Source organism: Harmonia axyridis, chromosome 2 (assembly GCF_914767665.1).
Source record: "Harmonia axyridis chromosome 2, icHarAxyr1.1, whole genome shotgun sequence".
NCBI lineage: Eukaryota > Metazoa > Arthropoda > Insecta > Coleoptera > Coccinellidae > Harmonia > Harmonia axyridis.
This window is the reverse complement of record NC_059502.1, coordinates 12416174-12434729: the sequence shown is the minus strand read 5'-3', so window position 1 is coordinate 12434729 and position 18556 is coordinate 12416174. Positions and strand designations below refer to the sequence as shown.

The 18556-nt window shown below is 35.1% G+C and overlaps 1 protein-coding gene across 7 annotated transcripts in view; it reads right to left on the bottom strand.

The window, feature by feature from the left end:
• The window catches only part of LOC123674023 (tyrosine-protein phosphatase Lar), a 570788-nt gene that overhangs the window by 115052 nt on the left and 437180 nt on the right, over positions 1-18556 (bottom strand). For 6 of the 7 annotated variants that reach the window (XM_045608828.1, XM_045608831.1, XM_045608826.1 and 3 more), the window contains exons 5-6: positions 12734-12772; positions 144-275 (exon numbers count right to left, since the gene is read on the bottom strand). In XM_045608828.1, coding sequence (XP_045464784.1) covers positions 144-275; positions 12734-12772 — 171 coding nt within the window. The remainder of the gene's footprint in view (positions 1-143; positions 276-12733; positions 12773-18556) is intronic. The other variant, XM_045608830.1, reaches the window with a different exon arrangement.

Sequence of the window (18556 nt, the reverse complement as noted above, 5' to 3'; positions counted from 1 at the left end):
CCATCATGTTGCCCATATCTAACTATGGTGGAATATTTCTACAAAAGGATCTTAGAAGACTGAATATGAGATATCTATGATAATATCCTTTCAAGAAGATTTTAAACATGTCTCATATAAATTAGGAGGCTGAATTTTTTTACCTGAAACTCTTTTCCCATTCTTCTTCCATTGGATGACTGGTGGGGGAACTCCTTTCGCTGCACAGTAAAATGCCGCTATTCCACCATGTTTGACTTGCAAATTTCTTGGTTTGGTTACGATTTCGGGAGGATCTGAAACAATAGTTTTGAATTAGATTCGTGAATTTGACAAAACAATGTTCTCTCTGCTTTTTATAGGAATTGAGGACCTTCGACAAAAATAACTTGAAGTCTGATATTTTCTTCTAAAATAATCGTTACACTACTCTGTTTTCCATGTATTTAATTGAAATAAGGATAATAGGAACTGAAAAAATTGATGTGTATTAACAACCAGTTAATGTGAATATACAATTTCAACGATACATGCAACGGGTGTGTTTTTAGCTGCATGAGATGCGATGAGATGTTTCGATGGATGTTGTCTATGGTTTGACAGTTGAGAATCTTAACCTGTGTTGACATTTCAGTTCAGTAATGTTTGGCAATTCATCATGAATCGTTTAACGCTAAAACAGCACTTTCAAATTGTGTATATTTAGTTAGAGCACTTACGGTCATCATAATCGGCCTAGTGAGCAAGCAATTCATGAAATCATTGATCGTTTTCGCACTAATTTTACTCTTTTACTAAAAAAAAAGTGCCTTCTGAAGAGGATATTCCTTCTGTAGTGCGAAGTGTTGAAGAAGACGTCGAAATATTTATACGTCGCCGTTCTCAACTGGTTGGCCTTTGTATTTCGACTACGTCGAAAATTTTACGTACTTTCACGTGCAAGAATTCAAACTAAATTTCTGTTTTATATTATTTTTCAAAGATCCCAAGGTCTTAAAAAACAGCCATTATTTATCAATATATTATGTACCATAAATAATATAAAATTGGCTAACTCCTGCACTTGGTAATGAATAAAGAAAATACAAAAAGAAAGAAAAAGAAGTACGATTTCCAAGTGTGTAATATTATACGATATTAATTATATATCTGGTGAATGTATCAATAGAATTGCCATCAACATAACCATTATCAAACAGAAGATTTTCACACTGTTTCATAGGAAACATAATCGAAAGTAAACCAAGGAGAATGCATGTCATCAAGGGAGAGTAGCGATATACCCGTTACACCCTTATTAGGGATCATCAGTACCGCACAACTCAACCCAAGATGACAAACAAACGAAATAGCAGGCACCTTATTGAACGCTGGCAGCGGACAAAAACCTAACTACTTCCTCCACGGGTACCTCGAAAAAGCATATTCCCACGTCAACTAGGAAAATCTTTTGTTTTTCAGCCTAAGCGACGTACAGTGCGAAATATAATGAATGATATAAAATTGGCTAACACCTGCACTTGGTAATGAATGAAGAAAATACAAAAAAAAAGAAAAAGAAGTACGATTTCCAAGTCTGTAATATCATGCGATATTAATTATTTATCTGGTTAATCATGTATCAATAAAATTGCCATCAACATAACCATTGTCAAACAGAAGATTTCCACTCTATTCATGTACCGTTGAAATTGTAAGCTGTTTAAGTCAGAAAGTTGATACAAGTTAGACAACTCGCCGTTTTAGCTGACAATAATTCCAGCAAACATCCCTCGATCGATATAAGCCAGAGAAAAAGGCAACGAGAATTCGAAAGTTATTCAAATCAGTGAACACTGCGAAATTCCTGAATAACAATGACACTTCCGCAAGAAAAATCGTAATACATGTACAAAGCCTTAGCATGCACGCCGGTATGAAATATTCAAAAAGGAGAGGTGAAAAATGGTTATTCTTCTCAACAATAACACATTCAGGCAGTCTTTCCTTACGTTTTCCTGGCCATTACGTGACGTTAATCAAAAGTACCCGGTTTTATGTAGTTCCTTTTCTTCCGAGTTGACGTGTCTAGAAATTCCAAACAGACATTGTTCTTCATAGCAAAGCAGTTGGGGCTGCGCTATAATTATGTAAAGTAGCAATGTCTTTAATTGCCTCCCTGTATTCAAAGTCAGGCGATACAGCGGGAGTCTCGGTAGTAAAATTCCAGGAAATATTTCGGAATTGCTTGGGAAATTAAAATTCATGCAACAATTATACCGTAACAGTAATCGAGAAACGTTACTTATACAATCAGATCAAGTTTGAAAGTAAAGAGACTCTATGGAAATTAATTTATCGAGAGCTTTGAAAAACTCCTAATATACTCACTGACAAAGAAACTGCAACATCCAGAAGGATCTGTTTAAATTTTGATTTTTATTTGGTAAAGCATAGATAGTACATCAAGGAGTAAATGATTGAAATTTCTAGAGAAACAACTTAGGGTGTACAATTTTATTCGATAAATTTGTTAATAATGTGTTTGTCCACCGCGATTATCTATACACTACCCAACACGTCTCGGCATTGATGCAATAAGATGGTCTATTTCTTCTTGAGGGATACTATTCCAAGCTACCTGTACTTCATGTCTCAGAGCCGCCAAAGTTTGTGGGGGCTGGGTTAATTTCCAAGTCTTCTAGCCATGATGTCCCAAACATGCTCTATGGGCGAAAGATCAGGGGATCTGGGCGGCCTTGGCAAAAAATTCACATAGGCAATATGAGGTTGGGCATTATCTTGCTGAAATATTGGATTCTCGAGCCGGTTAAGGTTAGGGAGATTATATGGCTCCACAATTTCTTGAAGGTAACGAAGCTGTGTCATGTTACCTCCAATAAAGACTAAAGTTGACCTACTTGCATGTGCAATAGCATCCCATACCATAACGCCAACTGTTCGGTGTACATGACGCTCAACATCAAACTGAGGTTCACGTCTTTCTCCCCGACGTTGTCAAAACCTTTTTCGGCCATCATGTGCACCCAATGAGAATCGAGATTCATCTGAAAAGACGACATGATGCCATTCCATATTCCAATGTTGACGTTCTCTGCACCAGTGTAATCGTTGACGGTGATGCTCAACCGTCAGAGGTAACACAAGATGGGGTCGATAATGCTTCAGTCTTAAGGACCTTATCCCGCGGTAAACCGTTCTGACAGTTACAGGTGGCCTTGTTCTCCTAACAACTCATCAGCCAAAGATCGAGTTGTCGCAAATCGGTCTCTAATGGCCATAAGTCTTAGACGTCGATCTTGAGCTTCATTTGTACCCCTTCGACGTCCGGTGCCTACTCATCTTCGATTTTGGGCAAAATCAAACCAGGCATAATAACATCTCATAATAGTATTTGGATTTCTGTTCGTAGGGCAAGCGATTTCTCGAAATGACAACCCCGCCTCCCGTAGACCAATAATTCGACCACTTCCAAATTCACTTAGCTGGCGATAAATTCCGCGTACATGTGCTCTAGGCATTTCAATAACAACTAAACATCGACTTTGGATCTCCTCGAACAGCTGGTTTGTTGTAAAATTTAAAAAACGACTACAATATTTAAGTAACAAAAATCACATGAAAAAACCTTCTTTTCTCCAAACTCAATCTTTTACTCCTTGTTATAATATCTATACCAAAAAAACATATAAATTCAAACAGCTCCTTCTGGGTCGCATTTTATTTGTCAGTTAGTATACAAAATAATGGAAAACTTTGAATCCAACAACATAGTTGGAAGTTCATCACAAAGTCTATAATGAAACATCAACGAATGAAAAAACATTTATTGTGTATCTTAAACAAAGCAGTATATAAATTTCATTCATTCTGATAACAACTGGGAGAATTCATTCCAAAGTTCTTCTTCAGAGAAATACAGATGACTGAAGGAGGCTTAATTAAACATTGGTCCAATTCAACGTTAACAAAGTAAAATTGAAGTAGACAAACTTGAAATAAGAGTGTTATTGTGTTTGTTCAGTGATGAAGAATCCTGAATTTTCATTCATTTCACAACGAACTATCCCCAACAAACAAAAACTGAACTTGAGCACAAAGGGACTTATAACTCATCTGACCATACCTAATTTCTATTCTCGACTAGATCTAGGATTTGGTAATTGACGAAAATTTTATCTTTATGGTGGTTATCGTTATATGCATTCTTTGTCATCAGATGCATCTGGCTCTTAATTTCGCAGATAGAAACTGATAAATGTTAAATTTTCTTCTGATCTCTTTGTTGAATACTGCTAGTATAACTGTCTCTCCAGATTTTTCTTCTTTGTGAACTTAGTTTCACTATTTTGTTTGTTTTCTTTTTTTCAAACTTTTCAATATTTCGGTCAAATCCGTTTTACTTTTGTTTCGTCTGCCAAAGTTTCCGATCTCTACCAAATGCCATCACATATTCAAAGAATTATTATGATTGTTTGAAGTGTTACCTCATCCACAGTAATGAAAGGCCATCAACGTTGGAGAAAAAACTCATCGTACAAATCGTGAATAGAAATATTCAATCGGTTACCTAAAGATTTAAAAAATAATAAATAGCTATAAACATTAAAAAGCACAAGACCAAAACGTTTTTGATGAACTCATAACCTAGTGGTGAATCTAGGTCATCTAGGCCTTCCAGAAAAGTTGTTTGTTGTGTATCCGAAGGCTGTTAGTTTCGGAGATACAGGATGATTAATGAAAATTGGCCTAAACTTCTGATATCCATAACTTGGAAATCAGCATTCCTATTTTGTTCAAATTATGTTCACTTTTTTTGAAGATTTGTATTACTAGGCATGTTGGATTGTTGTTGTTATTACGTTTTGTTGATATTCTTTTAGATATTTCATGATATTACCCAATTTTGGACATTTATCGAGAAATGTAGTCTCTTCTTTCCTGGTTATTTTGTTGCATGCTCTTTCTCATGATTTCTTTTATCTTTTTCATCCACTATAGGAACCATGGTCTACATGTGATGATGATTTCTATCAGTAACTCTATTTTATTGTTCTGATGTTCACAATATTCTTGTGTCTTCAAAAAGAAGAATCATCTTTTTGTAAAATGATCCAGTGAAAGAAATCTAATTGAAAACGATGGACTTTGCCTCGTACTAGTATTTCTCTTTCGAATCATACCATACTTATGTTAGATGAAAAGAACGGCAACTGCAATGTTATCTTTAGAAAGGTCCCACATTTTTAATTCTTCTGCAAAATCTCCGCTCGTGCAAATCTGGCCATTAAGAGAGACCTGCAAAATAGATTAATAAGGACGATAATTCGACTTGCAAATGAAGCTTTATGGTATTTCGGGTTGTGCTTCCGTCTTCGCTTCGAAACGAATTATTACAGGTGAATGGGACATTTTAGTAAAAAGCTTGTTTCGTAGGAATAGTTCGAAATCGATGAATATTCAACAGCCGGAGGTCGCAGTGTTCGAAGCCTTGCTGAGGTGTGTTGAAGGGGATTATGAAACACATATTGAATTTCATTTCGTTCGTGGAACAGTTGATGAGTTTTTGCGAAGCGAAACTTCGTAAATTTGAGGGTGGGAGTTTGAGGATTACCAACTCGCAATTCGAGGATTATTTCAACTTTGTTCATCATAAAGTATTAAAATGTTATTCATTTTGGATCATACGAAAATCTGAATTAATCTCTCAATGGATAGGTAAAGGATGGGTTTCAACAAACGAATATCCAATCTGCTCAAGTTTCACCAATTGGAATTGGTGTGGGTGTAAATGGGACATCTGCAGTGGACCGTTAGGCGAAATGCGCTTACTATTACCATCCTATTATGCTTTTCTTTTTCTTCTCTTCTTTCCCAACCCACATTTGTCCACTTGTGAACAAAGGTCTTACTCAAACATTTCCACGCCTCTCCATCTCTATCCTCGATCACCAAATGTTTTCTAGTCACTTCTTTATATCGTCAACCCACCGTTCTGTCGACGCCCTACTTCTGTTTGTTTGTCTGGGTCTCCATAGGTTGTTCTATGAGCTCATATGTTTCCAATCATTCTAACCACTTGACCAGCCCAATTCCACTTTATCTCAGCTACCTCCTGAATCACGTTCCTAACTTTGGTTTGCTTCCTTCCATTCTCATTTATAATTTTGTCACTTGAGGAGATATCCAACATCCATGTCTCTTTGTAATGATCTAAGCTTGTTTTTTCCAGATGCCAACCTTATTCTCTTATCTTGGTTATCCATATCTTGGTTGTCCTTGCCAAGCCTTATGGTATAACCAAGATGGACATACTCACTAACATATTCAATGACGTTATTTTGAATGCATATATTATTGCAATCCAGACTGAATATCTTTGCCTTCTTCAAGTTCATTTCAATTCCTACATTGGTCGTTTCGTTTGATCATTTTCTAGTTCTGTAGCATTGTCAGCTATGACAACTTTATCATCAACGAACTTGAGGTGGCTGAGTAGGATGCCATAAATGTTGATAGCTTTGGTGTCTCATTTTAATTTCTGGAAAACATCTTCCAGAACTTCGGAGAAATAGTATCTACCTGACACACTCCTCGCACTGTTCGAAGGTATCCAAGTTGCAGAGGACTCATTGATCTTGATCTCTATCGTTGCTCTCTCAAAGATGGTCTGGATTATCTTGTATCAACCCTGGAACTTTGCGAAGCTGTTATGACTGCTACAATTTGATTGTGCCAAAAGCGTTTTGGAAATCAACAAGGGCCAGGTGTATTCTATACATTTTTCGACGAGAGAACATTGTACCTTTTCTATTTCCGCTGTTCAGATGATACAGTTGGTTGAACTCATGGCAGGAAGACCCATTCCAAAATGTACCTCATACCGTCAGCTGCATGACAAGTTGCCCCAGAAACGTCCGTTATAAGATCCTTAATAACAGACCTTCCAGTTCTACTATTCCTCATTGATTTACACATGCGAACAACCAACAAGCGACCAACCAAACACGATTGTTATCATTCTGATTTTGTAATTTCCAAAGAGCTCCGTACTTAGAGCAATTAATCAACTTGAGGCAGGTAACTATTAGATTGTTAAACGATCTTATTGCGTGCTGAGAGGATAATTAGTTTCAGTTTCTTATCCCACTGTTAATTAATAAACCATATTCGAGATAAGGATTCCTCACGATCGGAAACTTATTATGTGGTATTGTTATCTGATACGCCAAGCTTGATACTTTGATGAGCGCGATCATCAAAAGGTATAGACTGTGTGAACTGGGTTTTAGTATACAGTGCATCCCATTTTGGGTGAGACAGCCAGGTTTCTCGCTTGTTATTTAAGATACAGCCTTGCGGTTTTCACGTTCCTGCCTACTTTTTCGTGAAACTCAAGTTGGTCTAATCAGATTTTGCATAACTGTTTCCGTTCAAGAGATACAGGGCGATTTTGGAAATTGATACTTTTCGGACCCCTCCTTTATCTCCGAAATTATTAGAAATAATGCTGAGCTGAAAACTATGTCTGAATCAGAATTCTACGTAGAATCCAGTAGCGTACTCAATATTTTTTTTCGGGGTATGGTTTTGAAGATTCAACACAAACCTATATTTTTTTTAATGGAACACCCTATATATCATTACTTCGTTGAATTCGTTATTTTTTTCCCTTCAAAATGATATATGATACTATGTAGGTAGGATGTTCAAAAATGTTAAAAAAAACACTAAAACGTCAAATAATGATGATTTTTTGTAAATGGGCCATGAATTTTCTATGTTTCAATAAGAGGATTATTACTTTTGATTTTTAAAAGTAGTAGGTCATTGATGACACAAACATCCATGTTGTTATTATGGCTACTATGCATTTGGGAGCATTGTTTTATCAAGTAGACATTAGAGGGAAAAAACCAATCTGATCTAGCTGTCATCGCTATAAATTATTGTTATCATTATTGATTCTTTTTTCCATGGGAAATCTATTGCCCATTAACAAAAAAATCATCATTATTTGATGTTTTAGTGTTTTTTTAACATTTCTGAACATCCTACCTACATAGTGTCATATATCATTTTGAAGGGAAAAAATAACGAATTCAACGAAGTAATGATACACATGGTGTTCCATTAAAAAAAACATAAGTTTGTGTTGAATCGTCAAAACCATACCCCGAAAAAAAATATTGAGTACGCCACTGGATTCTACGCAGAATTCTGATTCAGTCGTAGTTTTTACCTCAGCATTATTTCTACTAACTTCGGAGATAAAGAAGGGGTCCGAAAAGTATCAATTTCCAAAATCACCCTCTATCTTTTGAAAGGAAACAGTTATGCACAATTTGATTAGACCAACTTGAGTTTCACGAAAAAGTAGGACAGGAACGTGAAAACCGCAAGGCTCTATCTTAAATAACAAGCGAGAAACCTGGCTGTCTCACCCAAAATGGGATGCACTGTACATCAATCAATACTGAGACAGGTATAATATGCAAAAAAATTATGAGGTTTTTTGAATTGACAATATGGGGTTTGCCTTAGAACTTTAGATTAAGGGAGTCCATCTGCTAAAAACAATCTATCTTCACTGAGACCAGTTTGATCATCTGTTTAATACCCTGCTTCACAATTTTCAACAAGTTCGGTCACCATATAGACAAACTTATAGGAGCCTTGGCCTGTCATTTCATGACGATTTGAAACTGGTTTGTTCAAGTATGTATTTCCCGAGTTCACTAGTTTGCGCAGTATATGATTCTACGTTCGATTGAAAGAGCAAATTTTCGATTTGCTATGTCCATGTACCTACAGATGATCTTCACGCTCACAGTGACACGTCAGCGGTCCCAAAATAATTTAAAATTCAACTAGTGGCAGCTCATAGACTTTTTGTGTATTACAAAGAAAATTCCAAGGACTATCTCGTTTGTGCAAGTCTGGGTATCTTATCAGCTCCCATTGGTGAATTACTGCCTTGTTTTGCTTATTCCAAGCTCACAGAAAGGTACAGGTCGAGACCTTTGTTTCACTTCTGAGGGTTTCTGCTCCAAGAACACGGATGGCCTCAATTCTGGTTCATATAACCATATGCCATCTGATTTTGACCTTTCTGTACCAGATGACTTGTTGACAATAATCATTGTGAAGGGTGTTTTCGAAATCAAATATCCATTGCAATCAGAAGGTGTGGCCATGAGGTTTGAACCCAATCAATTCAATATGCCCAAGTTAAGTACAGTCCAGCAAACCAAGTATATAATCATTTAAGGAGCTCAATAAAAAATTTTGATGATGACTGATCAACCATATTATGTTGCCATTGAAACACTGCACGATGATCTAAATTGATCGAACGTTGATAATGTGATGGAAAAAGTCGATGTGGTTAATACTATGACAGGCTGGAATCACAAACAAATTCTCTTAAACAATCACTCGTGTAACAACCTAATAGAAGACTCAAGATGAAGATGAAGAAGTGTTTTTATTGGAAAAGTAGACACCGGTAAAAGGGGCGTATTAAAGCCTTCTTTCAACTAATTTACTTTATAGAGAATACAATGAATTTTGATGGCTGATAAATTCATTAAAACAAAAAAATAGGATGGAAACATATCTTTCAAACGATAAATTTCCGAAATTTGAAGTTGAATTTACGACTGATAAAAAAAGATTTGGTAGGGCAGCAATATTTCTGTTTTATTTTATTTTGGAATATTTTCAGAATCAGTGGGAATTGAAGTAGTTTGTTTCACATGAAAACTTGAAAAGAGGGATAATTCACATGTTTCATGAGAAAAATTTAAATTCTAGATATGTTTTCAAAGCATCACTAGGATTTGGACTAATCCCCACGTTATAGATAAAAAAATAAAAAACACCGAAATACTTCTTTGGCGGGAGTCCTCCCCTCCAAATATGATTTCAACAAAGATTCAATGTTATGGAATGAGCCGTGAAAATATGAATGAATGAAGCAGTAGGCGTGAAAGATAAAAATTGGACATACCGTTGGAGAATGGAAATATCCAAAAATTTCCCCTCGGCTGAATTTTCCATCAACTGAATTCGGAATGGTTGAAGAGGGGATTCTAAACAATCGAATAAACCGGAACGCAAATTTGATAAAAGTGTCAAAGTGCCAGTACAAAAGGGAATCTGATACATTTTGAATGGGAACCAAACTGCGTCGGCGGCCTACATTTTGAGTGGTTTGATGGCCGAACATCAAAGGTCAATAAATTAAAGAGCCAACAGACCAGGAATGACCAAACATCATAATGAAGGCTGGCGTATGAAGTCCTTTTGTAAATATGTTGGAAATAATGTAAACATCCGAGGAATGGGAAACAACACAGAGTAATAAAAAAACCTATTCTTTCAATAACGAATAAACGTTTTGTAGTTGATGCGGCAATGAATTCTCTGAAAATGAGCGTTTCTGTGTATCAGGAAATTTAATTTGGGTCTCAGTTGTTGGAAACGTTGATCCTGTCACATACGCTGTTACGTAGTAATCGAAGCTTTTTTAAGCTTCTTTACACTAAGGCTTCTTTTTTTTCAAAAAGAATCTATTATAAAATTTTTATTTCAGGTATGTTTGTATCTGCTTATATTCTTAAACTATTCATTGGAGGCATGAAATTTTGATGATTTCAGAAAGAAATCTAATATATTCTTACGCATTGTGCCTTAAGAATTTTAATTTGTATTTGATGGGATCTTATAGTAATAAACATAGCTAGAGGGAGATAATATCATTTTCAGTAAGCAAATTTTGTCCCCAACATGAACTATCAAATTTGACATGAAGCACGCGGAAATGAAAACATATCAGTGATACGATTTTTCACTCAATTCACAAGTTTCTCCACACAGAACGCACTTCTTATGTCCCATATTGAATCAACGTTTCATATTAACTCAAAATATTTTGGAATAAATACCTCAATATATCATAAATTCAGAAAACAAACTTCAAGCGCGCCAAACGACGTGAAACAACCGATGACACTATGAGAGCAAAAGTTGCCTAATTTTGGATTTCAGCAGGTAGATACAAAAAATAATAAATATTCTGCTCATTATAAATTCGACAATTAGGAAAAATATCGGATTCCAAATATTCAAATTCACATATTTAATTGAGAATCTCCCAAATAAATATATTTCATTGAATATAATATACATTCATAATGATATAGTAAAATTGTGGATTTGAAAATATATCACAATCCGACAACGTAATCTCATCATGTTCTGGACATGTGAAAATTGCGTATACTTCCTCTATCTATGTTTATTACTCTATGGATGAGATACAATTTACGTTTATCTAGAACTGAGCCAGTGGCGAAGTATGAGCTTCTATTATGGGTATAGGCACTCATACCTTAACTAGCCACCACAGAATAAAATATCATAGATATACAGGGTGAGCCAAGGTCGATGATACCCTGGACTTAAACGCAGAACGAAAAGTACGATTTTATTGAAATTTAGTTTCTTGGGTAGGAACCACTGCTCTATAGATCTGAAACATTTTCAGAACTACGGTGTTGCCTCTTATATCAACAAGTACTTTTTGACATAAGCGGCAATGCCGCAGCACTGATAATATTTTAGATCGATAGAGCAGTGGTTCCGACTTAAGAAACTAAATTAAAGTCTAGGATACTATCGACCGTGGCCCACCCTGTACATGACTCCTATAGGTATAAATTCGTTTAGAGCCCAATTTGATATTACGGCACTTCTATCACTGAAAAATATTGAATATTTCATCACTATAAAGTAATCATTGCGCACAATTAAGGTTTCGAAATGCAATTGGGAACGTAAATAGCGTTCTGAAATAATAGATGTCGCATATTGCAGTTTTCACCTGTCGCATTTCTATTCAGGTGGCCCCATAACTAACAGAAACACATTGCATTCATGCCATATATTTTACTTATTCAATAGTCGCATCAATTTCAAATAAAATTCCGAAAGGATCAATTTGCCATTGTGCATTGTTCTATGAACGTGCGCCATCCAACAACAGGCAATTATTTTTACACCCTACTAGGATTTTGATGCTGGAGGCAATAAATGAATTCGAATAAACGAAAGTATTCATTGGGAAAGAATGCACGAAATTCCAGAAATTGGGGCTAATGGAACAATTCATCATTTTTCAAATGGAAACTTCAATCAAAACAATTTTGAAGGTTTAGTTTTTTTTTGGTATGCTCTTGGCAGGTATTTAATATATCAGTCAATAACTGCTGCTCCTGAAGTTTTTATATTAGTTTTCAGTTCTTTGAAGTACCTATCTCAATGTATTATGATCTGGAAAATCAAAAGTGAAAAATTCTTTTTACCATTGTGGTGCCACTGAAATCTTTTTTAAAACTCTCTGCAGTTGAATTGAACTTTATTAGGAGTTAGTCGATGAGAAGATTTTTGGTCATATTGAAAGTTATTGAGCATCTTTGTGTATGAAAATTAGCTATTTTTTCTGGAAATAGTTCGAATAATGTGTGTGACAATCATTTTGAATTTACCCAGTAGCTAACACAACACGAAATAAATTCATCTTTCAAATCTGTAAAAAAAAATTGAGATACTAGTGATTGTACAAAAATATCTTTCTGGGTCAGGTAGACCTTGCATGAACGGAAAAGGAAATAAATGGAAAATATCAGACTTCTGTGGCAAATTTCACACAATAATCCGTTTTAACCTTCTGTAAACCAAGGAAACTTACGTGTTAAATATTGGATGTATGGAAGTTCCGAATAGTTTGCTGAAATAGAATTGTTGGAAATGTTAAATTGGTATGGATAATTCGCGAAAGGGACCTTCGAGGTAGAACCCATAAAACCTTTTTCCTCTTTACGCTATTTCCTTTCATTCGACGTTAAATGTATATGAATACATGAGCGAATACTAGTAGAATTCATTCCTTTGAAAATTGTCTAATAAAACCTTACATATTGTGATGTCACCTAGATATAATTGCATAAAAAGCCCTTGAAGGGAAAACACATATTAAAAATAAATAAATTGTGTACAATTGATAGAAATCATCATATTCATCAATTGACAACAATTTTAGTAATCGACAAAAAAAATGTGGTCGAACAAGAAGTTATAACACTTTTTCATCGAGTTTCATCATACTGATGAGGGCCGAATACCCAAAACATGTGTCTACATCTCTACATATATCTTAGCATCTCCTTGAGGGAAGTCCGATGTCCTTTTCATTTGTTTTTTGAATAATCCCCTTGATATCTTTTTACGCATGAAGTTATCCAGGGTTAGAACTATTTAGAGTTACATACAGGGATATCGAAAACCGTTAGAAAGACAGGGTGGCTTAAATTACAAGAATATTCAGAATATTATGTTTTGAATCATACTACGAAGGCGATATTTCATACCAGTCATAGAAAGAATAATTCTTTTTTTTCCACGTGAAATAGATGAAAAGTTGGATATTTGTATAATTCATTCCATAAGTGTCATCTATGTGCACGCGAATTTTCATCAAATAGTCTTCAGTGTAAAAAGCAAGAGTATAACTCACGAGTTCAGACATTCATTCGCGGTGTCATTTTGTCCAATGCGGTCGCATAGGTACGGACATAGACAAACGACACTTCCCCGATCGGAGATTATCGGGTCAGGTGTCAAACGGACATAATGCAACCACTAAATCACGTCCATAATTGCGGTCTCATCTGTCCATCCGGCATGCAAGAGGGACATTTTTACAGACGGGACGACAGTTAATTGATATATTGTCCTGAGGGGACACGGCATGGCTTAATCGGGACTCCCTGTTTCGAATAATCTTCGCGCAGGGAGGGATGCAGCGACCTCTATGAAAATGAAATATATTTTAGGGGTTTTATGGGAGTTTCCGAGTTTCGAACTGTATAACTTTTCATCAGATTAATATTCGGATACAATCGTTCTCAACTTAATTTGTCCATGTCCAGAAGTTAATTTCATCCTGAAATTAAGTCATTGGAAAATAACGGAGGGGAGAGGATTCCAGATAAAATGCAAATTTTATATATGGTTCATTATTTCCAGTAACGCAAATTAACGGGTTTTCCAATAGAAAGGATACAATTTGAAATGATTATAAAGGCAACACAGTATAATATTTTTTGACATTTTTTATTTCGTTTGTGTTCAGGAGGATATGCCATTTGATAATGGAAAGATGAACATTTCAAAAAAGTTTAAAACTTTGCGAGAAGCTTCGAATTTATATTTGAAATGATGATGATTGAAATAAGGTTTTTTTTTTCGATATTCTTTCTGAATTTTATAAGGTTCCAACAACGCAATCGAAGCTTGAAGCTTCAAACCATTGTTTCACATCTAATTGCAAATTTTCAAATTGATCGAATTTATACTTTTGAAATGAACTGAAATTCCAAATTTCAACGGCCATATCTACGGAACCCCTTGTCGGATTATGCCTATTGACGGACTTAACAGCAGCATTCGAGATCCAAACCTACCCCGAAAATTTCAAGTTTCTAATTCTCATCAATAAATTACTATCAGAGTAATTTCTCCCGATATATTTCGGACGTATATTCCTGGATCAACTGTAGCGTCGAATATCACATACTCTAATGGTTTTCCGATTATCCCTTTCCTGCAACCCCTGGAAAAAAAAAGGAACGAGCGGCATCAAAATGATATATGGAGGCTGACGCAGAGAGGACCTTTGACATGGTTTTGAATTTATTATTAAAGTCCCGGATTCCCTTTTTTCAACCCCTCATCTTATATTCTATCAAATTTTATCTGCGAAATTCCGAACGGCCAACCCCTCACTTTTATACTCGCATATTTTTCACCTAATACAGTGTAAATTTCCTCAAAGCGATCGCATTCATCAGGTGTATCGCATAACCTCAAAATTATATGTGGGTAGAGAAAAGATATATCACAAAAGATTATTTTAGGGAGATGGCTTTCTGGAAAGATTGAAAAGCTTCAGCCGGGGCGATAATTCATCCAGAATTTAAATTATAAGGGTCGTAAAAACGTTTAAACATGTAAATCATTTATTATTCACGTGATATATCAGTCTGGGAAAAATGAAATATGGCAGGTTATTTATCAATTTATTCGTTGGTAATTACTGCATAACGGTAACGCCCTGGCGTTACAAATATGATGGTCAATTTTCATCAGTTTTATGGGGTCAACTCCACTAAATAGTTCTAATCGATATTTCGACCATTACAACTGTAATTATTTTTATCCGAGTTCGACTTTTTGAAACACAACAAATTTAACTGAAGTCTGAAATTTGTAACTTTGATACGAAAATGTGAATTGGTGACGGAATTTTTTATATGGCTGCAATTTTCGGAAAAAAAAATAGCACATCGTTTATTGGCAAGATAATCAACCATATATTATTTCGATACAATATATGTAATCTTCGGGTTTAAAAATAATATATTTCCATCCAAAAACAAGATAATTCTCGAAAAAATAGCTCTACAGATTATACATTTTCTACATAAGGTTGAGATCTGATGAGCAAAATTTGTTCAATGGCTTCGGTGTTGTATGTGAAATGTTATATCTTCCAATATAACTCAAAAAATACTGATTCTACCGTATTGGAGTACTTATATGTAAAATGACGAAATATGAACATCTTCAAATTCTTTGAAGAACTGAGTTGAAAATTTGACATGAAAGAATTGTAATGAATCATTCCTAATTGAAAATTGTTATGGTTTATGGATTTCCTAACAATTCCAACGAAAAATTAATTATAATTCATGAAATGTGAAATTTAGTTATCCAAACATCGAATTTCAGTTTCTTCCTGTATTTTCCGGAAAACACTGACTACTCCACACAGTTGAAAATTGCGGTTTTTCCACATTTAAGGTTCTTCCTCGTTAACTCTTAAAATTTTCAGTTCAGGTAAAGGGTTTGCTCATGTAACCCCCACTATATTTCTACGTAAAATCGACTGAAATAATAAAAAAATATAGGTTCTTATTTGAAAATCTTGAGTTTTGATGAATTTGAGTTTTCCAAGTTCATGATCTTCTTATGAACACCCTGTACATTTGTACAATGTACATTTGTACATTGGTCCAAACCACAAACAGTCTTATAATACTACGTATTCTCAGGATCGAATAAGAAAATAATTTTCAAGAAAGAAGCTTCTCTGCCGATTAATTCAAAAAAATGTGAGTCTTCATCGCTATCATTTTTGTGATAAGAATCCCATTAACTCATGAACCGTTGAGTTTTTATCCAAGGTATGGCATATTGCTTAAATTGTCATAAAAATGCTATCTACTTATGCAATAACATACTGGTTGTCCTTTTGAAATAAGGAAGTTGTATTATGTTTCCGGTATAACCGAAAGATGTAGAGATCTGAAGATGTTTCAGGGAGAAAGATCATTGTCTCAATCCCGAAAATCCAAATTTTCAGCAAAATTACAAAATTACGATTAGTTTTCCATAAATGTCTAATAGGCTTTCGCGGTGTTGTATGCTAATTTTGAATGCAAAACTACAGGGTGAGATTTTTCTGGGCCAGTGCTTGTTTCATTCACCCAGAACTTTTGTTGGTGGACTACTAGTAATTAAGAAAAATGTAAAAAAAAATTTTGTTCCAGTTCTTCCAAATCCAAATTATTATAAATACCCAGTTAGTAGGTTGTGATGAATAAGTTAATAATAAGTTTTGGTATTTTTTTACCCAATAAGTGAGGAGATTCATAAAGATTCGATTCACTTAAAAGTAGCACTCAAAGAAACAACCTGTATCTCGAGAAAAAAGCATTTGCATGTTTTTTTTTAAATCATCCAAAAAATCTTCAATTTTCTTTTTTACGTCCAATTTAAGAACACCCTCTATAAACTTGTTAAAAAATATAAATGTATTGAGTATTGTGATGGGTATTTGGTTGACTTGATCGATACTCTAATTTCCATCATTTTATTATTTAAATAACAATTTTTTCGCAACACAAAAGTTTTTTTAGATTTTTTAAAGGTTTTTCGAAATGTATGAAATCTGAAGAAGCTACTGTGTCTTTATTCACATAATGAAATAGTTGGATTTAGAATAACATTTCGTGTTTTCCAAATCCATTCCATCAAACCAAAGCTGAATTTTTGATGAATGTTAAAATCGGAAATAATAAACCCAACAGGCCGCAATTCGATGGCCCCAAACAAGACCAAGCGAGAAACAAGTTATCAACCTTCCACATCCGTTCAGTCAAAACCGCAAACAAAGAAGAAATTTAGTCACTCGCACCGGAGTTAATAGGAACGTCACCCTCTCTCATTTCGCAACACACGTGTATATATACACATATACGGACGCTCGGATGGTGGTAGAACGTATATACCCCCAACTCCCACTCGCGCGCAACACCGACCCATCCCCGTGACGCTACAGACAAAAGCGGAAGCGGCAAAAAACAGCTTGACAATTTTATGTCGTCGGTCCGGCCTCCGAAGGACCATAAAACCGGAAAAGCCTGAAAACCACCCGTTTTTAAAAGCGATTTTTAATACGAAACACTGTTCACATCACAATTCGACCCTGCGCCACACCTGGAGTTTTATTACCCCGCTGCTGCTCCCCATTTTTTCCGAACATGCTTCCGGTCGAGAATTTGCATTTCGGGCGAGTCTCTGAATTATAACAATTATAACGATCGTACCGGAATGTTCCGACATCGGAAATGATTTTATTTTATACGGATGTAGATATGTCGGGATTTATACTGGTGATGGCGGCAGAGATCGGAGTATATTCGACTGGATTTTTTGGTATTTTCGGTATTTTCGATGGCACACATTAGAAATCGATCAGCGAGAAGAATGAACGGAATTCAGGAATGTTTGTGAATTTTTCAAATGATATCAGACGGAAATAATTTCAACGTATATTAAAAATAAATAAATTTGACAAATCCATTTTGTGAATAACTACTCACGATTAAACCTTAAAATAAGAACCATTGTTAGAGGCAGCATTATCTCATTTTCAGTAAGCAAATTTTGTCTCCAACATGAACTATCAAATTCGACATGGAGCGCGTGGAAATGAAAATATATCAGTGAAACGATATTTCACTCAATTCGCGAGTTTCTCCACAAAGAACGCACTTCTTATGTCCCATAGTGAAACAACGTTTCATATTAACTCAAAATATATTGGAATGAATACCTAAATATATCAGAAATTCAGAAACTAAACTTCAAGCGCGCCAAACGACGTGAAACAACCGATGACACTAGGAGAGCAAAAGTTGCCAAATCTTGTATTTCAGCAGGTAGATACAGAAAAAAATTAATATTCGGCTCATTATAAATTCGACAATTGGGAAAAATATCGGATTCCAATTTGCATATTTAATCGGGAATCACTTAAATAAATATATTTCATTCGATATAATACACATTCATAACGATTCAGTAAAATTGTGGATTTGAAAATATATCACAATCCGATAACGTGTTCTAACCATGTTGGGGACATGTAAAAGTTGCATATACTCCC